This window comes from Grampus griseus (assembly GCF_964374135.1).
Source record: "Grampus griseus genome assembly, chromosome: 6".
In the NCBI taxonomy this organism is placed as follows: domain Eukaryota; kingdom Metazoa; phylum Chordata; class Mammalia; order Artiodactyla; family Delphinidae; genus Grampus; species Grampus griseus.
The window spans coordinates 98,923,155-98,945,219 of record NC_139000.1 but is presented as its reverse complement, the minus strand read 5'-3'; the positions used below and the strand labels follow the sequence as shown (position 1 = coordinate 98,945,219).

At 60.3% G+C, this 22,065-nt stretch overlaps 2 protein-coding genes across 3 annotated transcripts; both read left to right on the top strand.

Moving 5' to 3' along the window:
• Positions 1-2,954: 2,954 nt before the first annotated feature.
• Positions 2,955-5,641, top strand: HRURF (HR upstream open reading frame; the record flags this gene model as incomplete). Its single annotated transcript, XM_082656630.1, has 3 exons — positions 2,955-3,039; positions 4,423-4,793; positions 5,195-5,641. Exon 3 carries the CDS (start codon positions 5,537-5,539, stop codon positions 5,639-5,641), a length of 105 nt encoding a protein of 34 aa, XP_082512756.1. The 5' UTR covers positions 2,955-3,039; positions 4,423-4,793; positions 5,195-5,536.
• HR (HR lysine demethylase and nuclear receptor corepressor) lies at positions 5,593-20,305 on the top strand. Of its 2 annotated transcripts, none has more exons than XM_082656629.1 (19): positions 5,593-5,819; positions 7,097-7,747; positions 8,486-9,269; positions 10,489-10,639; positions 10,718-10,905; positions 12,311-12,478; positions 13,343-13,432; positions 13,611-13,726; positions 14,572-14,653; positions 15,047-15,210; positions 15,327-15,545; positions 15,744-15,909; positions 16,109-16,178; positions 16,354-16,484; positions 16,606-16,725; positions 16,824-16,939; positions 18,778-18,942; positions 19,354-19,482; positions 19,620-20,305. In XM_082656629.1, exons 2-19 carry the CDS (start codon positions 7,136-7,138, stop codon positions 19,680-19,682), a joined length of 3,534 nt encoding a protein of 1,177 aa, XP_082512755.1. In that variant the 5' UTR covers positions 5,593-5,819; positions 7,097-7,135; the 3' UTR covers positions 19,683-20,305. The 2 variants fall into 2 exon arrangements, with proteins under 2 accessions (XP_082512755.1, XP_082512754.1); XM_082656628.1 differs by having other exon boundaries at positions 5,729-5,819; positions 12,314-12,478.
• The last annotated feature ends 1,760 nt before the right edge of the window (positions 20,306-22,065 follow it).

Below are 22,065 nucleotides of genomic sequence, written 5' to 3'. Positions count from 1 at the left end.
GTCTCAACTAGAGAAAGCCCGTGTGCAGCAACAAAGACCCAACGCAGGCAAAAATAAATAAATTTATAAAGAAACATTGATTGTTTGTCTGACCTCGTGTTGGGCATTTTAAATAGATGATTTCCTTAAATCCTCCTGTCAAGCCTGTCAGGTCGGGGTTATAGCCATTTTACAGATGGAAGAACTGAGACTTGGAGAGGTGAAGCAACTTGTCCATGATTGTGCTGTCTGTGGGTCAGGGCCCCATCTCCTGATGCAAGTCTGTCCAGAAGTCGCCTTGGTGGGGGTGGAATGGCAGAATCCACACCCCTGAACCGAGAGAGAAAAACAGAGGAGTGTGTGATAAATGGACAAAATGAGATAAAAACTGAAAGCGGGGAGCAGCTGAGGGAGGCCTGAAGGTGCCGGCTGGTGAGGGAGTTTTCCTGGGAGCTGGGCTTCACCAGCCCTCATTCCTTGGATGGGGCCTTACAGTGACAGGCAGGGTCACTTGGGCCCCGGGGCTGAATCAGAGATGGTCCCTGATGGCTGTCTTAGCCCCAGCCTCCTGGCTAGCCTGGCTGCCCCGCTGCTCCTATTTCTATCTGCAGAACGCGCAGAACGCATCACTTTCATTCCAACATTGGCCTCCAGGCCTTTGCTGCACTGTGTGCATCCCCTGTGCTCCCAAGAGTCTTCCATCCAGGCCGACGCGGCCTTCCTTCATGATCTGCTTTCTCCAAGAATCCTCCCCTGACTCCAACCCCTCCTGAGGATCCTGAGGCTCCTGACCTCTGGCCCACTCACCCTGTCCTGGGGGCACGATGCCGTGGGCTGTGCTCATGTGCCCATCGCCCCCTCCGCTCCCTGACCAACCAGACTCCCCTAGGCCCCAATTGCTACTTGCTCCCCACCTCATCAGTCTGGACTCTCTCATGTCTCCATGCTCTTCTCCTGTCCCTGCAACACTCTGTCCTATTCCTATTTGCCCTCTGAACCCCACTCAGACATCACCTCCTCCAGGAAGCCCTCTGTAACCTTCCCTTTGCCCTTGGGGTTGATTGCTCACCTAGACCACGCTGTCTCTGTGCTTGCATGGGCTTCTATTTTTGCCTTGAGCACATCGTATTTCCCTCCCCACTACATTGTGACTTCATAATGAATAGATTTGTGTCTTACTTTTGTATCCTGGCCTGGAGCAAATGGTGGTTTAGACCAAGTGAAATATTGTAGTACGTGGTGAAGTACTCATTCCCTCATTTCTGAGCTAAGCATCACCCCCTCTGTGATGCTCCCCTGATTTTTCCAGGCTGGGACTGGAAACGTTGTTAACGTTTGTTAATATGCCCGACTCCAATCATTACCTGCAGTGCCCAGCACAGGGCCTAACACCTAAGGTGCTTCAGGGAATGTTTGCTGGTAAAAGAACATGGACCAAGTGAGCAGAAGCTCCTCGAGGCCGGGGATGACTTTGTACATTCATCTTTGTACCCTGCATCTCCTTGGTGGCCATCACAGAGCCTTGAATATGCCCAGGTCTCTATAACACGTTTGGCGAATGTCTGCTGCAGTTGTTTGGATTCCAAGACATCCTGGGGCCAGAAGGGAAGGGGCAAGGAGAATTCCAAGTTCTGGACAAGCACATGTGATCCCGAGACTGGGGCATTGGGTGTGGGCTGGGCTTCCCTCAGAGCCTGCCCTGTCCCTCTGAGAATCACTGACACATCTGCCCAGCACCATTTCCCTCTGCATGGGGTTACTGGCCCAGCCCATGCCCTCTCTGGCCTGGCTCCTAGGGAAGGTTAGGTCTTCCTCTGGCCTACCCACGGCCCCCCACCTTCTATTACTCACCAGTGTGCCCACTGTCTTCCCAGGCAGAATCACGCCGGGCACTGGTAGGGAGATGAAGAGCCTAGGCTAGTCCCCTTGGAAGCACGCACCTTTGCTTGGCCCAGGTACCAGCCCTGCCTGATTTGCGCTCGCTCTGTCCTCCCCATCCATCTTGCCTGCTTCTGAGGGATGCCCCCATTGCCTCCGAGTTCCCAGGAGCAGGTGGCCCCTCATTCCCAGCCCTCCCTTCTCCCTCCTCCCCACAGCCCAGCTGTCCCTTGGACCTTTCTGGTGGCTCCTCTCTTTCCCTACCTCTTCGGCCCCTCCCGGTCCCAGTCCCCCTTCCCTACTCTGGCCTCCAGGTGCACTAGCCCCACTGCTGCATTTTTCGCTGCCGCTCTGGGCGGCAGCAGCGTGGTTAGCCTCTTGTTTCAACACAGCCCTGGCCCAGGCTGAGTTGAGATGTCGTGACTGGCACTGCCCCACCCTTTACGGGGTTGAGGAGGTGAGCACTCCGGCTCTCGCCCCCTTGTCCCCCGCCCAGCATCAGGGACTGGGATGCCCTATAGCTGGGTAGGCGTAGAAGCCCCGGCAGGAGGATGAGGCCCGCTGCTTAGGAATTCCCGGGGGCCAGAGCTGGGTTACTAGGCAGAAGGTCCTGAGCCCGGGGTGGAATGAGGTAGCTTTCTCTACCAGGGTGGCTGGATTGCAGGGGAGGGAAGGTTGGGTGAAAGGAGAAGGGGCATTGGTGAGGTGCAGACTGAGAAGAGGAACTAGGTCAGAGATGTGGGTGGGTGGGTGAGAGGGGAGGGGGCATCTGCCACGGAGCTTCCTCCTGGCTCCAGAAGCATCTCCACACTTCCCTGCCTCTGCCCCTCTCCCCAGGTCCTGGGAGAATTCTCCCCGGTATTCCCCCTCCCCCATGCCCCCGCCCCAGGCGTTGCCACAAGGGTGGGGGCGGGGTGGGGGGAGGCCAGCCTCAGCTGTCTGAAGGATAGAGGGGCTGGGGAAGTAGGGCTAGGTGCCCAGACGGCCACGTGTGTGGGAGGGGATATCCTCAGATGCCCTCCACCCGGCAGTCCCCGCTCTGACGTGTGGGTGCCCCCCCTCTCCCTGCCCGGATTAGTGGCAGCTTGGCCTGACTCTCCGGGGCTCCTTTCCCCGCCCCCGCCTGCTGCCCTCCCCTGGGCAGGGGGCTGCTCCGCCCGAAGGGCACTTGTGCTTGCCCAGGTAAGGGGCTCTGGGGACAGCGTGAGGGCAGCTGGCTCAGGAGTGCTGCTGCGCGTGTCAGCGGGAACGTGTGTATCAGTGTGTGTGTGTCAGTGCTCTTGAGGGGTCGTTGCGGGGCCGGAGCGGACCCACGCGAGTCTGGGGGTGCTGGTCAGCTCGCCTGTGTCCACGGATCCGGCACCGTATCCACACGTTGCGTGGCTTTCCTTCTGTTTGTGTCTCTGTGTGGCTCCTCAGATCTGCTCTGTCCTCAGGCACAGAACAGCCGGCTCCAAGGGCTCCGTGGGCCTGTGGCATGGGCTGTAGAGCAGGATGGGGAGCTGGGCGATGGTGGAAAGGGGTTCCTTCCCCCGCCACCCCAATCCCCCCCACGACCCCCTGGGCATTTTAGGAGCCTGTCCTGAGAATCCTGGTCTAGTCCAGAGACAGTGATCTCAACTAGAAAGACTTGGCAAAGGGGGTGGGGGGAGGTGTCTGTCCCACTCCCCTGGGGCTGTCCCCATCCCCTCGGGGCCTGGACAGCCCAGGCTCCCACCCTGCCCTGCCCAGCCTCTTCTAGGCCTCAAGCCGCAGGAATCTCCCCCTGGAATCTCCCACAAGTTTTGGCTGCCAGAGGACACAGATGGGGGACTACAGGCACACCCCAGCCCTCCATCCACATCCTGGAGCCAGCCTGGGAGCGGAAGGCTGGGGCTTGGGGCTTGGGGCCTGCAGTCTGGGTTAGACCCTCCAGGATCACTTCCCCTGGCACACTCAGGTCCAGGTCACCCCTCAGGGGAGCTGGAGGAGGAAGGGCGTGTTAATAACTCAGTCATGTAAACAACCCCTACCAGCCTGCCCTGTCACAGAACCGGCCTCTGGGGGAAGGTGAAGGGGCCAGGAGAATCTGTGCCAACATGACCTAAGTCTTGCCTGGTGCCGACCCCTTCAGGCCTCCTCTCCTCAGCACCCCTCCTCTTCTCCTCAACCGGTGAAAGGATCCCGGCCGCCCCTCCAGTCCCTGGAAGGGCGCCACCCTCATGGCTTCCTGCTCCAGGGATGGTGGTGTGACCTGGGACAAGGCTAGAGGCGTCCAAAACCTCATCCCTTCGATGGAATGGGGGTGGGTGGGTGGTGCTCTCTGTCCCGGGCTGGGTGAAGGCAGGCCAAGGATGGCTTCCACAGGGAGGCAGGGGAGTCACGGGGTGGGACGTGGGTGCCTGAGGGGAAGGGAAGCGCCCGTTGGGCGTGTGGGTTTCTGTGTGTGTCTGAATCTGTCTGTGTGTGTTTGAATCTGTCTGTGTCTGTGCTCTGGAACCACCCTCGCAGAAGGGCCAGGATGATTCCTCGGGTGGAGGGTGCCCTGCTTTCCCATTTCCTCTCCTCCTCTCTGCTCCCTCCCAGGAGCCACTCCCATGGGCTCCTCTCCAGCGCGGGCCTGGAAACACTAGGAGCACGGGATGGCGCAGACCCCCAGGACACGGGGCTGGAGCAGGTGGTGGAGCGCATCTGGTCCCACTTCCTCTCTGGACGATTGGTGAAACTGGGGCCCTTAGACCAGGAACAGACTAGAGCCTAGACCCTTCTAGGACACTGTGCCCTGGGAGGGGGCTTGCGTCTGGAACGGTGAAGAGCAGCTTGGCCAGATGAGGAACCGGGCAGGGCAGACCTGGGCCAGCGTGTGTGCCCGCGTGCCAGAGCTGGAGAGGATCAAGAGCCAGTGGTCCAGAAAGCACGGGGTGGCTGGCGTGGGTCACAGCGCCCATCATTGACCCGTGAGAACTCGACTGCCCCTGCCAGCTCTGGCACTGACCCCTCCCAGCAGCCCTGCCCTGGCACCCCTGGGGGCACCCCGCCCCATCGTGGCCTGGTCCGGCCCCTCCCGCCCTTTGCTCCAGTTCCCGGGCTTGGCACCTATAGTGGGGGTGCTGCCCGCCTGCCAGGCTCCGGGGCCGGGCCCACGGGAGGGTGGGGCGGCTGGGAAGCTGGCACGCTGCCCCGGGGGAGCCTCTCTCGGCAGGCGCCCGGGTGCCGCGGGGGGGAGGGGGGAACAAAGGGCTCATTCTCCCCGTGCGCAGCCGGTGGCATCGCCGGGGCGTTGGCGGAAGCCCCCGGGGCCCGGGAGGGGGCAGGCCCAGGCGGGGCCGCCGAATCTCGGGCTACTGTTTCCCCGCAGGGTGCTGGAGGAGGAAACCGGCGGAGCAGCTTCCCCACTCTCAGTTGCGCGTCTGGCGATGGCGATCAGAGGTGCTGCTGCGCTCTCCGCTGGGCACTCCCTCCATTAGCCGCGCCGCGCCTTGCTGCGCCGTAGCTGGTGCCTCTCTCCCGGGTCACGGGATCGGCCTCCCTTCCAGGCACGACCCCCTCCCCCGGCCCCTCGGCCTTTCCCCCCACTCCGCCATCTCCGACCCGGGGCGCGCGTTCCCCCCGGCCCGGCTCCCTCTCTCCCTCCGGGGGCACCCGCTCCCTAGCCCCGGCCCGGCCCTCCCCGCAGCGCAGCACGGAGTCTCGGCGTCCCATGGCGCAACCCACGGCCTCGGCCCAGAAGCTGGTGCGGCCGATCCGCGCCGTGTGCCGCATCCTGCAGATCCCGGAGCCCGACCCCTCCAACCTGCGGCCCTAGAGCGCCCCCGCCGCCCCGGGGAAAAGAGAGAGCCAGCGCGCTGAGCAGAGAGCGGGAGAACGAACGAGTTCTCGCCCGCCGGCCGGGAGGCCCCGGAACCAGCCCATGGGGAGAGGGCACCCGGCGTCGGCCACAAAGACCGCCGCCGCCCGCGCCGCGCCCGGCGCGTGAAGCCCAGGTAAGGGCTGAGAGGGGCGCCGGGCGCTCGCCTTCTGGGGACGCCCATAGCAGGGCATTTCTGAGCCGAGCCCGCGCCGCACGCAGGGAATGAGCTCCCCTTGCTCCTCTGGGCTTGGCCACACCTCTGAAAGTTAGGATGCCCGACGGGGCTGGATCGCGTCGGAGCGGTGGCCCCAGAAAACCCGAGCGCCCTGTGTCACGGGTCCCTGGGCTCCCTCCCCTCCTTCCTGGAGCTTCCCCCAGTGGGCAGACGTGGCCGTGCTGGGAGAGCGCCGGGGCTCTGGTGCCACCTGTCACCCTGCTCCTTTGCACGCACGTTCAATTTTCCCTCCTTTGCCTCTCTCTGGGCCCCAGCCCGCTTTCCCCGCCTCCTTCCCTCCCCTCGGCCAGGCTGCAGTTACCAGCGTCCACCGGCCGCCCTAGCACTGTCGGCTGGACTGGGGCATCTTGACCCATCCCGGCTGAGGCCTAGATCTAACTCCCCTCCCCTGTGCCGGCTCACTCCTTCCCTTGGGGGCAGTGGTGGAGATCCCAGCCCCCAGCAGTTGTCCTGGGCTCTGCCTCAGAAGCCAAGAAACTGTACAGCACCTGGAAGAGGCAGACTCGGGGCTGCCCAGGTGTAGGGAGAGATTCCAGCCAGCCGCCCTGCTCTCCCCCGTGACTCCAGCCTACCCTGTCTGCACTTCCCACCCAAACAAGCCTAGGTGGGGCTGAGGGCTGGGGGTGGGGAAGCAGCACCCCCAGAACCACAGACTGCAGCGCAGGGAAGAGGCTTCTGAGACTGCCCATTTCCCAACCCTATTTTACACAAGGGCACCAGAGGAGTGACGTGACTTGCCCAAGGTCACACAGCAGGTGACTGGATCAGGGCCAGGATCCAAGCTTCTTGTCTCCCAGTGTAGTGCCTTCCACGGAGCTCTTCTTTTGGGTTCTTGCCCTCTGTCCTTCCGCATGGCTCATGACCAGTTCCAGGCTCGACGAGGCCAGGACATGCCATCCTAGAATCAGCAGTCTCTGCTGAGGGCTCTGGCCCAGGTGGGCTGTCAAGTTCCAGGCATTCAGGGGAAGGGATGACCTCCCACACTGGAACATCCCACTCAGGCGGGTCGTTCGAGTCTCCTGTAGCAGGCAACGTGGAGCCCAGCTGTAGGTTGGCACTTGTCTTACTGGTTTGGGGTGCCTTGGTGCTGCCAGGGCGGTGCCCACTCTGTACCAGGCGGTAGGGTGCTTGAGGCATGTGTCTAAGCAGCTCACGCCTCGGTGGTTATGCTCCAGGGACTCCCTCTGGGAGAGTCCCATGAGGGCAGGAGAGTGATGGAGAGTACGCCCAGCTTCCTGAAGGACAGCCCAGCCTGGGAGAAGACAGCCCCTGAGAATGGCATCGTGGGATCAGAGCCGGATACCCCACCGCAAGATGGCCTGAGCCCTGCAGCACTGTGCCTGGGAGAGCCTGCTCCCTTCTGGAGGGGTGTCCTGAGCACCCCAGACTCCTGGCTCCCCCCTGGCTTCCTCCAGATCCCCAAGGACACGCTCCCATTGGTGGAGGGCAAAGGTTCCCGGAACGGGGAGAGGAAGGCTAGCTGGTCAGGCAGCAAGGGGGCGCTGCGCTGGAAGGAGGCTATGCTTACCCATCCGCTGGCGTTCCGTGGGTCAGCGTGCCCGCCTTGCTACGGCCCACTGATTCCTGAGCATAACGGTGGCCCTCCCAAGAGTGACCCTGTGGCCTTCCGACCCTTTTACTGCCCCTTTCTTCTGGAGACCAAGATCCTTGAGCAAGCTCCCTTCTGGGTGCCCAGCTGCCTGCCACCCTACCTAGTGTCCAGCCTGCCCGCAGAGCGTCCATGTGACTGGCCCCTGACCCCGCACCCCTGGGGGTGCTCCGGAGTCCAGCCCAAAGTGCCCTCTGCCTTCGGATTAGGCAGCAAGGTGAGTGTTGGAGCAGAGAGGGTACCTGGGGGCCATGCAGCGGGGCTCAGTGGCCCCTGAGCAACCCTGCCGGGGCCAAACCACTCTGCCCTTCCATTCGGATGAAAAGATAAGGTGGTACCCAGGCAGAGGAGGAGCCTGTCAGCTCAGACATAGTCAACCCCAAGCAATTCCTCTTCTGAGCAAACCCATTTCATTAGGCCTCACCTGCCTTTGGGCCATTTCAGGAATTGACTCATGCATTGTCCACCCAGAACAAGGCCCTGGGAACTGGGGCCTCAGAATGTGTGGTCTTGTCCTGGGGGGAGGGGCAGACAAGGCCCTGTATCTGGGAGTGGGACGGGCAGGTGGCCCCATGGCCTGTACCTCTGGTACCTCACCCACAAGGGACCCCCAGGGTCACCTCAGGGATGAGATGTAAAATATTTTAAATCCAGTGTGGTACAGGGCATCACACAATCTGAGTAGATCCTGGAGGACCTCTGACTGTGCCAGGCATTAAGCCTTTAGTTGCTGGGTTATGGGGAGGCCTGAGAAATCCTGGGGAAGGATCTGGGGTAGCCAGGGCTGCAGCGGAGGCAGTTAGGGGACCAGTGCCTATTAACCAGTATGTTCTTCAGTATTTTCACAACCCTTAAAGCCACACAGGCTCACACCTGCTGGTTGTCAGTTCTGCCCATCCTTTTAAGCACTGGGAAGCAAAGTCAGCACGAGCTTAATCCCTTCTCCTCTCTTTAGGGTTTTTACCGCAAGGATCCCAGCATTCTCAGGCTGGCCAAGGAGCCATTGGCAACTGTGGAACCCGGGTTGTTGGGCTCAGCGCCTGGGGGGCATCTCCAGAGAACTGGGGAGGTGGAACGCCCTTCACTCCACCAGAGAGATGGAGAGACAGGAGTCGGCAGGCATCAGGATCTTTGCCCCCGTGTCCTGGGGCATCCAGACACTGTTCCCCCGACCCCGTGGCCCACTTGTTCCCCAGGCCTGGTTCATGGCAATGTCTGGGCTGTACCGGGAGGCGGGAGCTTTGGGTACCAGCTGGGGCCGTCGGCCACATCAAGGTGCCCCTCTCCTGGGCCTCCTACCACGCAGGTGGACCGTTGCTCACTTCACCCACCAGCTAGAGATGGAGGTGTTGGCCCTTGTGGGAAGTACCAGGAGGACCTGGAGGGGGGCACCAGTGGGCCGAGTGAGTCCAGCGAGGAAGTAAACAAGGCCCCTGGTCCCAGGGCCTGCCCGCCCAGCCATCACACCAAGCTGAAGAAGACGTGGCTCACACGACACTCTGAGCAGTTTGGGTGCCCAGACAGCTGCTCTGGGGAGGAGGAAAGCCCAGCGGCCCAGCTGCGCGCCCTCAAGAGGGCGAGCAGCCCCGAGGTCCAGGGAGCAGTGGGCAGCCCAGCTGCTAAGCGCCCGTCCGGCCCCTTCCCGGGCAGTGCGGGGCAGGGGGCCAGAGGTTGGCAGGAGCTGCTGGACTCATCATTTGGGAACAAGGCAGAGGCAGAACAGCGTGATGACCACAGAGGTAAGGGCACAGGGGAGGGCCTGCAGGGGGCCCTACTTGGGAGGGTGCAGCCGGGACTGGGGCTTTGCAGGGAGGCGGGATGAAGTCTTTTATGAGTGGATCACACCCTGCTGTCCAGCTGCCCACCTGGACGGGATAGCTCTCTGGGAGTCCTTAGCATGTACAGGCCAGACCCGTCCGGCATGTGGCTTCTATTTTCGTGTGCCTACTCCCGAGCCATGGCGTTCTGGTGACAGTATAATGACAGGACTCAGAGTGTGGACTCCGGAGTCAGAACCCCTGGCTCCTGACTTTGCTGATTGGTGCTGTGTGACCTTGGGCTGGTTACTTCCCCTCTCTGGGCATCAGTTTCTCCATCTATAAAATGGGGATGAAGACAGCACCTACCCCGTAGACAGTGCTGCAAAGATTAACCAATATCATTCACGTAAACGGCACTTAGCAAGCACTCAATGAACAGTCACTTTTGTGATTACTTGTGCCACGAATCCCCCATTGGGGGGATTACATCTCCTGAAGGACCCCTTGTCCTGCCTGAGGAACGAACAACTACTCTCTGGGCCAGCTGGATCATGGAAACTCAGTTTGGACTCTGCCGGTGTTAGGACTTGGGCGCATCTTGGACCCCTCTGTCAAGCTCTGCCCTTCACGGAGGGTTCTGGCGCTGCTTGGTCCCAGCCTCGGTTCTTCGGGGTCACCTCGGTTTCTTGGCCTCCCAGACCGCTGGGCCTGGATCAGGACTCTTTCGCTGGTCTTGCACCCCTGTACCTGGCATGGGTCTGTCTGTGCTCTTCCAGGCCTCTGCCTGGGCTGGGAAGCTGTAGGCCCCTCTGACTTCTTGGGTTACTGCACCTGTGGCCTGTGTTGAAACTCTCCGGCCTTCTCACCTTCCATCGCCCTCCGTCCACGTCGGGATTGTCTCTTCACACTGTCGCACAGCCAACGGTATCACGGAGGCTGAGGCGGAGCTAACCCAAGTCTACACCGACTGGATCCTGCGCCGCAGCTGCCCCAAACTCGGCCCATGAGGCCATGTTAGGGCTCAGCCTTTTTGAAGTTTCCGGCTGCCTGGTTCTCTCGTTCCGAATCAGGCCTCGTAGGCCCGGGCCTAGGGGCAGCGCTGGCTCTGTGTGGGGACAGGCTGGGTGCTAAGGCAGGGCCTGGGGTTCACAGAAACCCAGGAAGCCCAGCCTCCTGACCAGCAACATTGTCCCCTCAGGACCCCGAGACATCAGGGCCAGCCTCCAGGACCCGGGGCTGCAGGAGACACCTTGCGCGGCTCCCCCGGCAGGCATGACTCAGTGCCAAAGCTGTGCCCAGGCAGCTGGTGAGGCGGGAGGGCTGGCCTGCCACTCCCAGCCAGTGCCCAGGTGAGCCTGTTGCCCCTGGCTGCCCCCAGCATCCTCCCAGTGGGGCTCCCCGCTCACCTTCCTCTGCCCTACCTCCAGATTGCCTCTGGGAGGGGAGCAGCGGCAGGAGGAAGACTCGGCAGCCAGCTCCGAGGGAGGAGGGTCTGGCCCGGAGGAGGCCGGGCTCAGCATGGGCCTCGCCAAGCACCTGCTAAGTGCTCTGGGAGACCGACTGTGCCGCGTGCTGCGGAGGGAGCGGGAGGTCTTGGCCTGGGCCCAGCGGGAAGGTGAGCAGGCCCCACCAGGCATTCAGGACCCCGGGACGGCCGGGTCCTGTGGTCAGTGCTTTCACAAGGAGCATGGGACCTCCCTCCCCCAGCACTGTCTACCAACCAGCTGGCAGCGCTGGAGAGCGCCTGCCCCACTGCGCCCTTATTCCCAGCTCAGGCTCTGAGTCAACTTGTATTCCAGTTTCTGGCCTGGACGGGGGATGTTGGGAAGGTGTAAAACCTGGTCTGGCCCAACCCTCTAAGAGCTTTGGGCTTGCTGGGGAAATGAGACTGAATGCCAAGTGTCTGCAAGAGCACCGGGAGGGAGGCGGGGGGCGGGCGGAGCTCCCTGCAGCTCTGCAAGGGAAGGAAGGCTTCCGGGATGGCAGGCGGTCGGTCCCTGGGAAGCTGGTAGGACTGGGGCCGAGGTTAGAGATGGGAGGAGCTCGAGGCAATCAGCTGATCCCTCTGGCTCCAGGCTGTCCCTCCTGCATCCCTTCCACGGGGAACGACAAGACCCTCCTGCCGTCTTGTCACTCCCTGGATGGAACCCCCTGGTGGCTCCCTCTTGTCCCAGAAAGTCCAGCCCCTCCCCCTTTCACAGCCAGCCCCTGTCCACCCTGCCACTCCCTCCGCCCCGATTCTGGCATCATGGTCTGCCGGCCCTCTAGGCTCACCTGAGCTTGTCTGCCCACTCCGGCCTCGGCACCCTTTGCTCCCTCTGTCTGGAACGCGCTTCCCTTCCATTCCCACCTGGTGAATGAAAAGTCACTCATCACTCAGGGCCGTCTGTGCAGCTGTCCCCACCCTCCTCCTTCCATCCCACTCCTACCCTAGCACCCACCCCATGATGCCACGAGCATTACCATGTTTATGGGCCCATCTCCCCCCTTGTGACGTGAGTGCTGGGAGTGCAAGTGCCAGGTCCCGCCCAGCACCCAGCCCTGGATGGGACGAGTGTGTGTTGAGGAGTATATGAACGTGTGCACACTGGCAACCTCCCACTTACCAGCAAGGGCTTGGTCTGAAACTCTGGGTGAGGGAAGGAGCAGCCCCCCAAGGTTTCCTCTTCTGAGCTACAGAGGAATCCGCTGAGGAAACACCACTGTGTTGTGGGCTGGGGGGAGGAAGGACTGTTTGGGGAGTCCTGTGGCTCAGGGAGCCCTGGGGCGGCCGCCAGGGGGGTGCAGCCTGCACTGGCCTGGGAGGGTTGGCTGCAGACGGACGGTGCAGCGAGTAGGTTCTTTACAGGGGCTGTCGGGCACTCAAGGGTGCCTGTAAGGGAGCCTGTCTCCCTTCTGGGGCAGCCCCTCAGTGGAAACTGTTCCTGTGTGTCCATCCCTTCCTGGAGGCCTCCCACATGAGGTCCTCAAAGGGGCTACTGACTTGAGGCCCCTCTGACCCTGTTCTCTCCTGTGGTCAGCAGGCCAGGGGCCAGCCGGGACAGAGGACAACCCAGGCATTCCACGTTGCTGTAGCCGCTGCCACCATGGACTCTTCAACACCCACTGGCGATGCCCCTGCTGCAGCCACCGGCTGTGTGTGGCCTGTGGTCGCATGGCGGGCGCTTGGAGGACCAGGGAGAAAGAAGGTGGGAAAGGAGCTGGGGGCTTCGGAAGGGTTGCTCTAGAGTTCGTGGCCAGGGACTTCTGTGGCAGTCCAGTGGTTAAGACTGCACTTCCACTGCAGGGGCCACGGGTTTGATACCTGGTTGGGGAACTAAGATCCCGCACGTGGCATGGCAAAAAAAAAAAAAAAATAGTTCATGGTCATTTCTTGGTTGTGGCTCCCTGAGAAAGTCTCCCTCCGCGGCCTCGGCTACCACTGCTCAATGCCCGTTAGAGCAGACCGTTTCCTCTCCCCAGATCAGAGGGCCATGCCCATATCCTTAGAAGAAGCCAAGTGCCTACTCTCTATCTCCCACCTTGTTCACCTTGCACCTTTTTAAACCTCACAACACTGTGAAGTAGGTATTACTGCCTCCGTTTTCCAGATGAGAAAAACTCAGAGAAGTTAAGTGACTTGTGCAAGGTCACACAGCTCGTAAGTGCTGGGCCCAGGATTTAAAGGCAGGTCTTCTGATTCCAAGTCCTGCTCTCTTCAAGGTTCTCAGCTTTCTCTCCCTTGGCTCAATTCCGCCACCTCAACACTTGAAATTTCCCAGTGTTCCAATAGACATGGCCAAAAAGAGCGCCAGGGTCAGAAACCTTTCGGAATACCATATTCTACATGATTGTCTTGCATCTTGCAACGCACTCAGCATATTAACGGCTCTGCGTTCTGCAAGCAAAGGATCCTATGTCACTAGGGAACTCTGGTTTCCCAGAAAGCCCATGTTTTGTAGATTCTCAAGGTCCCCGATTTTGATATCATGCCCTTGCTCTTCTTCCCTGACCTTAACCTGGGTTTATCTTGATTTCCTGACCTGCAGCTTCTCCTTTCCTACCCCCAACAGGCTCTCAGGAACAGTCCATGGAGAAGTGTACCCAGGAGGCTGGGCACAGTGCCTGTTCCCTGATGCTCACCCAGTTTGTCTCCAGCCAGGGTGAGCCCTCTTGGAGGGGTGGGGCGTACAGAGGGCAGGTCCTGGGGGAGACCAGCTTCCTGTTTGGATGTCTCTCAGCCCGATCCCATGCTCTCCTGGTTGATGAGGCCGAGCAGCATGGAAGTGGCCCCCTGTCTGCAGTGACTGGCAAATTCCATCTCCCCTCTCCCCCTCACAGCTATGGCGGAATTGAGCACTGCAATGCACCAGGTCTGGGTCAAGTTTGACATCCGGGGGCACTGCCCCTGCCAAGCTGATGCCCGGATGTGGACCCCTGGGGATGGGGGCCAGCAGGTAAGAAGCAGGGCACGGGACAGGGCACTGGCTGGTGCGCCCCAGGGTTAGGCGGTGTGTCTGCAAATTCCTAACTTTGGCAGGGTTTGGTCCTTCTCTTTCGAGGGGAACGAAGAGGTACATGGAAGCTGGGTGAAATCAGGCTTCTTCTCTTCTTCCCCTGGGGATGAGGATCCATGAGAGCTCTAGCCTCCGCCCCACCTCCCCCCACCCCGCCCAGCAGCAGTCCGCACTCTCTGTCTGCCTGGAGGTCCCACCCTCTCTGTGCTCGTTCCAGCATCTTGCTAGAGCTGCTGGAGTCCCGTCTTTCCACTCCCCAGGCGCAGGCTCCTACAGGTGGAGTGTCGGCCCACCTTCTCAGCATTCCCCACACCTGACACGGAGCAGGTGCTCAGTGTGCGTTTCACAGAGTTTTTATGAAGTTCATGTTTTTATTATAAAAGTCATTTATTCAAGAGAGGGTTTATCAAATGCCTTTTGTGTGCCAGGCACCGTACACATTCCCACTGTGGAAAATTTGGAAAATACAGACAAGGATAAGGAAGAAAACAGCAGTGGCTTACAATACCACCGTTACCATTTTGACAATTTCTTTCCGGTCATTCGCCTGTATATTTATTCCAGCCTCTTTTGAGTATACTTTAGATCGTGCTGTATGCATAAGTCCACGGGCAACTTTTTTCCACCTAACGTTGTATCGTATGACATTTCACTCCTTGTAAACACGACTTTAGGACTTAACATTGAGTCTACTGTTAATACCTGTGGGTTGAATTGGATTGAGATGCATTTGCCATTTTTAAATCTCTGGTTGGATGGGGGTGGGTGGCGGCTGGGTTTAACAGAAGGAGCCGACGGAGAAAACTCCCCCAACTCCACAACCTTCCTGCAACAGGGATACCAACAGGACCAAGGACATTAAAGAGGGTGAGCAGCCCCCTGCGCCTTGCTCAGACTGTGCGGGGGAGGCTGAGCCAGGCTGGAATCCCCAGGAGAGATTGGAATGGCTTTAGCCATCCCCCCAGCCCTCCCGTCACCATCTCTCTTCTCAAGTCATTCCAAAGAAAATAAATCTAAATAAAATCTAGGACAAGCCTCCTAACCCGTCTCCAGCCAGACCCCTGTTCTGAGCCCCTCCTTGGAGAGGTCCTAGACACGCTGGCAGGAAGGCTGGTGGGAGGCAAGTGCATCCAGACCAGAGTTGAGATGGGCAGTGCCAGTGAGGACAGAGCAGACTCCACCGGGAGAGGAGGGAAGAGCACATGGGCAATGGAGCCTCGAGAGAAAGGTGAAGACCCTCACCGCTCTCCTTCCTCACAGAGACCCCAGACTCCAGAGAGACCCCGGCAGAGGACCGTGCTGGCCAAGGGCCCCTGCCTTGTCCCTCTCTCTGTGAACTACTGGCCTCCACTGCTGTCAAACTCTGCTTGGGGCACGAACGGATACACATGGCCTTCGCTCCTGTCACTCCGGCCCTGCCCAGCGTGAGCGAGGGCCCGAAGGGAGGGCTGGGGGCCTGGGGCCAAAACTGGGCTGGCCTTCCCTGCAGGGTCAGGCAGGTCCTGAGCACGCCTGCCTCTCCGCCCCTCCCTCCCCGCAGGACGACCGCATCACCAACATCCTGGACAGCATCATCGCGCAGGTAGTGGAACGGAAGATTCAGGAGAGAGCCCTGGGGCCGGGGCTGCGGGCCGGGCCGGGCCTGCCCCTCTCACCGGTGCGGTCCCGGCTGCCTCCCCCCGGGGCTTTGCTGTGGCTGCAGGAGCCCAGGCCTCCGCGAGGCTTCCACCTCTTCCAGGAGCACTGGAGGCAGGGCCAGGTGAGTTTCCCAGCTCTCACAGCCTCACCTACCCTCAGGGCCTTGATCCCAAGGCCCAGGCAGACCTGGTCCGTCACTCGGAGGGAAAAACAGGGCCTGTCCCCACGCCGTTCTGGTGCCCCTACAACATGCCCCGGCCTGGCCATGTTGGGTACCCCATCCATTCTGCCCGTGTCCCCCTTTCTTTCCCCACTACAGCCCGTGTTGGTGTCAGGGATTCAGGGGACATTGCAAGGCCACCTGTGGGGGACAGAAGCCCTAGGGGCGCTTGGAGGCCAGGTGCAGGAACTGACCCCGCTCCGACCTCCCCAGCCCGCAAGCCTGGGCAGCACAACGTTCTGGGAGGGATTCTCCCGGCCTGAGAGTGAGTATCCCTGATGTGGGGTGGAGGAGCTGGGAGCCCCTATGATGCTGGGGGGGCATCGAAGTCCCAGAGTGACCCTGGGGGCAGCTGGAAGTAGAGCTCAGAGCAGAAACTGGACTCTGTTGCTGCCACGGGAGGAGGGCCTCTGGGCCAAGGAGGTTCCTCCCTGGGCCAATGGCCTTTCTGTCTCTTCCCCTAGTTCGCCCAAAGTCAGATGAGGGCTCGGTCTTCCTGCTGCACAGAGCTCTGGGGGACGAGGACACCAGCAGGTGTGTGGTACCATAGGGCTGGCTGGCCGGGCCTCCCTGCCTCTCCTCCTTGGCCCTGTGATGCTCAGTGCTCTGTGCTTGCCTTGGGAAGTTACTCTAGCTTTGGGGGCTTCGAGGGGGTCTCTGGTGCCTGGATTGAGCCTGCTGGGCATGACACCACCCCCCATACACACAGGGTGGAGAGCCTGGCTGCCAGCCTGCCACTCCCAGAGTACTGTGCGCGCCATGGGAAACTCAACCTGGCCTCCTACCTCCCTTGGGGCTCTGTCCTGCGACCACTGGAGCCCCAGCTGTGGGCGGCCTATGGTGAGTGTCCACTCCATTCCTGCCCAGTCCCTACCCACTTCCTGTCATCTCCGAGAACACGTGCGTCAGTGCCGAGGTCCTGGGGCCCATTCCCAAGTGTCTTTTGTCTACCTCCATACAGGTGTGAGCCCACAGTGTGGGCACCTGGGGACCAAGAATCTCTGTGTGGAGGTGACCGACCTGGTCAGTGTCCTGGTGCGTGCTGAAGCCCCACTGCCTGCCTGGCACCGGACACAGAAAGGTGCGTCCTTGGCCGGAAGCAAGGGTCGGCGCAGGCTGCAGATGCGGGGTGCTGTCTCTGCTGGCCCTGGGCCCTCCTGAGCTGTCTTCCTCCCCCAGATTTCCTCTCAGCCCTGGACGGGGAGGGGCTCTGGTCTCCGGGCAGCCAGGTCAGCACCGTGTGGCACGTGTTCCGGGCACAGGACGCCCAGCGCATCCGCCGCTTCCTCCAGATGGTGAGGAGGGAGCCGGGAGCTCTCCCCTTCCCCTTCCAGCCCCAGAAGCTCTCCCTCTGTGTGTGTGCCCCGTGTGCTCGCTCCCTTGCCTCAGGTGAGCTGGACTCCACTGGTGCAGAGAAGGCGGACTAGGCCCTCCTAAGAGGTGTGCGGTGGGGCACACAGAAAGTGGGGGACCTAGTGATGAAATGAAGCAAGAGATGCCACAGGCTGGGCACTGTGCTCAGGGCCTTGGGTACATTATCTCTGTTAATTGTCACAACCACCCCGTGTGGTAGGTACTGCTGCTTTCCCATTTTGCAGGTGAGAACACTGAGGCTGAGTGGTAAAGCTGGGACCCAAGCTTGTGGCTGTTCCCAGCCCGGGTCGCTACACTGTGCTCCCCCTGGGGGCAGGCAGCCTCCCCGCTGCAGGCTCTAGGTGGGGCTGGCCGAAGGGCAACAGGAAGCTCACCTGAGAATCCGTCCCACTGCTCCCCTCTCGGAAATCTGCACCTTATGAGGAGGTGCCCTTTGAGGTGCTAGCAAGGAAGGGCTAAGGGGGGGCAGTGTGGTAGGTGGAGAGAGACATGGGGCCAGGAGAGGGGGCAGGGCAGGAGAAGAGGAGGGGGTGAGCAGGAGGTGGGCAAGGCCCCGTGGTTCCAAAGTCCAGCTGAGCCCTGACTGTCCTGGGGAAAGGACGCCCACCAAGTGTCACCCCTGCTCAGGCACATGTACACACACGGACGTGCAGGTGTCAACATGGCTGTCTACTGCCACCCTCCTGCCCACAGGAGATGCACACACACGGATGGACTCACACAGGTGCTGGAACACGCAGAGGGGAGCAGACAGCAGCACGCCTTCATACATAGATGGCCTTGTCTGAGCTGGGTGTGGCTGGCTGTGGGCAGTCCCGCATAGCCAAGCCCGGTAATTCACCGGGAAGGTCTGAGGGGCATGTTCTCACTGGGTGGCCTGGGAAACACTGCTCTAGTTCCAGGCTGGACTTCCTTGGCACCTGCCTGGGGTTACCCTAGGGTCCAGCCTGACTCACCAGCCTCCCCTCTTCCCATGGCCTGGTCTTGGAGGCCTGAGCCCTAAGCCCAGGAGTAATGGCTGAAGTTCTAGCTGAAGGGCTGGATGGAGCTGATGGGCAGCTGAAGCACGATGCTGGGTTCACCTCTGCAGGTGTTCCTTGGGCCCTGGCCTCCACGAGGTCCCATCTACCCAAGGAGCTCCCCATTCTGGGGCGCTGTACCTGCTTCAGAGGCCTCAGCCTGGACAGGCAAGCCGGTTGGTCCATCCACTGGGGAGTCAGAACTTCCGTGGATCTGGGATCACAGAAGAATCTGACGAACGCTTTGGATTGTCTCCCCAGGGACATACAGCTACCTGCTCACCCACAGTTTAGCACACAGTTCAGGATCTTCACAGGACTCCACAATTAAGAGCTCCTGGTGTAGACAGTTTCTGAGTTGAGGTTATGCAGGACGTCTTCCTGGGTTGTGGAGAAAGGGGTACCTTTGAAGGAGGGAGCAGAGGGCCCAGGGCCAGGGCCACAGAGGCTACTCAAGGCATCTAGCCCTGGGAAAAGACGGGATTTAGACCCCCAGCCTCAGAGCCCTTAATCCTTTCCTCTCAGCTCCTTCCAGCCAAATCTCTATTCTGCCAACCTGAGTGACCCCAGCCCTTCACCATCCTGCTCCTTTCTCTCCCACCCCTACGTCCTCCCCCTGCCCTTCAAGACTTGACCCCTGCAGCTCTTTCCTGTGCCTCTGGCCTTTGGGCAGCCCATGCCCCATCTTCCTGCAGCCCCGCCCTAGCCTCCCGCCTTGCTCATTCCTCCTTTTCTTTGAGGTGTGCCCGGCCGGGGCTGGAAACTTGGAGCCTGGCACCCCGGGCAGCTGCTACCTGGACGCAGGGCTGCGGCGGCGCCTGCGGGAGGAGTGGGGTGTGAGCTGCTGGACTCTGCTGCAGGCCCCCGGAGAGGCCGTGCTGGTGCCCGCGGGGGCTCCCCACCAGGTGCTTCCCCGGCGCGTGCAGGCGGGGGCCCTGCGGAGAGCTCAGAATATCGGAAGCATTCCCCAGCGTGTTCTCAGTCCCTCTGAGAACACCCTCGTCCGTCTCAGTTCCCCTCTGGAGCTAGGCAGAGCAGGAAGTCACGCCTCCGCTGCAGGGAAGAGAAGCCTAGTGGTCTTGAAGTCAGCAAGCCAACTGGGCTTTGGGTGCGCACTCTGCTTGTGCCGTCTCTGGCATCCCCTTGGCCTGGTTTGGGCCACGCCCTTTGGGGGTGGCTAGTGCTGCATCCAGGGCCTCTGCTCTCTGAGAGCTGGGTGGGGGTCATTTGGGGAAGCAGACTTCAGGAACAAGTGGGGCAGGGTGCGTCATCCTGGGTCCCCACTGACCCTCCTGCCCGCCCCCTCCCTGGCACAGGTGCAGGGGCTGGTCAGCACAGTGAGTGTCACGCAGCACTTCCTGTCCCCCGAGACCTCTGCCCTCTCTGCTCAGCTCTGCCACCAGGGGCCCAGCCTGCCCCCTGACTGCCGCCTGCTTTATGCCCAGGTGAGTGTGACACTGGCCGGGAGCCTGAGTGTGCTGCCCAATTCCCCCCACAGCACAGCTGCGCCCAGGGAGGGTGTTCTCGGCAGGGAGAGCCCGGGGCATGACTGTAAACTCCTTGTCGTCTCCTTTTCTCCTAGATGGACTGGGCTGTGTTCCAAGCATTGAAGTTGGCTGTGGGAACATTGCAAGAGGCTAAATAGGGGGATCCCAGGTGTCTGGGGTTAGGGGTTGGGAGCAGGCAGACCAGTGCTTAGCCCAGGCCCAGCTTCAGCAGAGAACGGGGACTTCCGCTCAATCCTGCAAGCAGCACTCTGGACACAAGCAGGGCACCCCGTTCCCTGCGCCTGCCCTGGGCCCTAAGGCCGACAAGCACGGTGCCACTGAAGCTCGCATCTGCCCTTTGCAGGCTGGCGCTTGCTCCGGCCCCAGCTCCTCTCCATGGTACCAGACTCACACTGGGGGTGACCGTCTCCCTCCAACCCCTGCCCGCCAACCCAGGAGACAAAGAGCCCTTCCTTGGGGTCCTCGGAAATCATTCTGGCTTAAGCAACACCTGCTGCTGCTGCTGCTTCATCTCCTGCTGTCTCACCTGTGCCCGAGCTCTGCTTATACCCCCCCACATCCTCCTGGGCTCCCGGGCGGCCCTTTGCACTGCAGGCGTGCTGGACAAGGGCCACCGACATCCTGCCCTCTTGCCAGAGAGCTGTGAAGTGTGGGGAGGGGGCAGTATCAGGCCACTACCCAGGCTTGGCTGGAGGGGTTGATATGGGCGAAGCCCCATCCCTGCACCCTCCTCTCGCCTCCTTCCTTCTTGATTTCCATTAAAGGCTGTTGTTTTGTGAATGCTGCCGTGTGGTTGGCCCTGCTCCTGCAGGCCACATGGACTGGGGAGGGAGGGGACACATGGAAATGGAGCAGGGTGGGAGGGGGCTGAGGCTGTGGTCACGGGGACCTCAAACACCCCTGCCTGTTCTTAGGGTGGGGGGCAGGGTCCTTCCCTCCCGCAGAGAAGCAGGTGGAGCCTTCCAAGGGGGCTGCCCTTGAGGGTACTCCTGACAGCGACAGCGGGCAAGGCAGAGGTCTGGGCCACAGCAGCAAGGCCATCTCCCTGTGTGGCACCAGAGATTCTGGAACCCTCGCTCTCCCCACGAACTCCAGGCTACCCCATCTCTCCTGTCTGACCTGACCTGGAGCTCCGGGAGTCTGGCCGGGTAGATCCCCTGCCCAGCCTTCTGCCCTCGGTGCCCATGGCCAGCCCCATGCCCGCTGGCCGGTCACCTGAGACAGCTGACAGCCCCCCCCCCCCCCCCCCCCGCCCGGGACCCTCTAGTGTGACTCCACCCACTCCCCTGCCCTTGTACATCTCACCACAACATCCTCCAAGTCGTGTTACAGTCGTTCCTGCAGTGGTTCAGGGAATGTTTTTTTATGAAATAAATTTTTTATTATAAATTTAATATACTTTCAGAACATTTAGAAAATAAGAAAAACAAACCTGTAGACCCACCTCCACTCACCTCCAATCCAACCACTATTAGTCTTCTGGTGTATTTCCTTTATTTAGTCTTTTCTCCAGGGATCTGTTTTACACATGGATGAATTGGGGTGCTTTGTACTGGGTTTCCTGTTTTTTTTTTTTAATTTATTTATTATTTATTTATTTTTGGCTGCGTTGGGTCTTGGTTTCTGCGCGTGGGCATTCTCTAGTTGCGGTGAGCGGGGGCTCCTCTTCGTTGCGGTGCGCAGGCTTCTCATCGCGGTGGCTTCTCTTGTTGCGGAACACGGGCGCTAGAGCACAGGCTCAGTAGTCGTGGAGCACGGGCTTAGTTGCTCCGCGGCATGGGGGATCTTCCCGGAACAGGGCTCGAACCCATGTCTCCTGCACCGGCAGGCGGACTCTCAACCACTGCGCCACCAGGGAAGCCATGCTGGGTTTCCTTCTGTAAAAATGTATTGTGATCGGGCTTCCCTGGTGGCGCAGTGGTTGGGAGTCCACCTGCCGGTGCAGGAGACACGGGTTCGTGCCTCGGTCCGGGAGAATCCCACATGCCGCAGAGCGGCTGGGCCCGATGAGCCATGGCCGCTGAGCCTGCGCGTCCGTGAGCCTGTGCTCCGCAACGGGAGAGGCCGCAACAGTGAGAGGCCCGTGTACCGCAAAAAAAAAATGTAATCATTTCCCGGGTTGCTATGTAACCTTTACTTTAAATGGCTGCGTATATTCCCTTAAGTGGCTAGGCAGTGATTTCCATAAACATCTCTCATTTTTAAAAAAGTTAGGTTTCTTCATTGTTTACAAAGCTAGGTTATTTTCATTTTTTCCACGGGATAGGAAAAAAAGCAAAAAGAAAAAATTAAGGAACTACTGCACTTTATGTGCCAGGGATCTCACTGAATCCCTTATCACAACTTTGGGGTCGATATTACTTATTTCCATTTTACAGAAGAGGAAACAGGCAGGCCGGGGTTAAGTGTGTCACCCAAGGTCACACAGCAATTTTAGTGGCAGAACTGGGACTTGAACCAAGTTTCCTGACTTAAGCCGCCTCATTTACATTACAGTCTTCGTGGTTAATGGATTTTGCA

Coding starts and splice junctions, on each gene's coding strand:
- HR (XM_082656629.1), top strand. CDS start 7,136: ATGGAGAGTACGCCCAGCTTCCTGAAGGACAGCCCAGCCTGGGAGAAG. Junction 9,270..10,488: donor ACAGCGTGATGACCACAGAG/GTAAGGGCACAG, acceptor TTGTCCCCTCAG/GACCCCGAGACATCAGGGCC. Junction 16,179..16,353: donor GGGGACGAGGACACCAGCAG/GTGTGTGGTACC, acceptor CCATACACACAG/GGTGGAGAGCCTGGCTGCCA.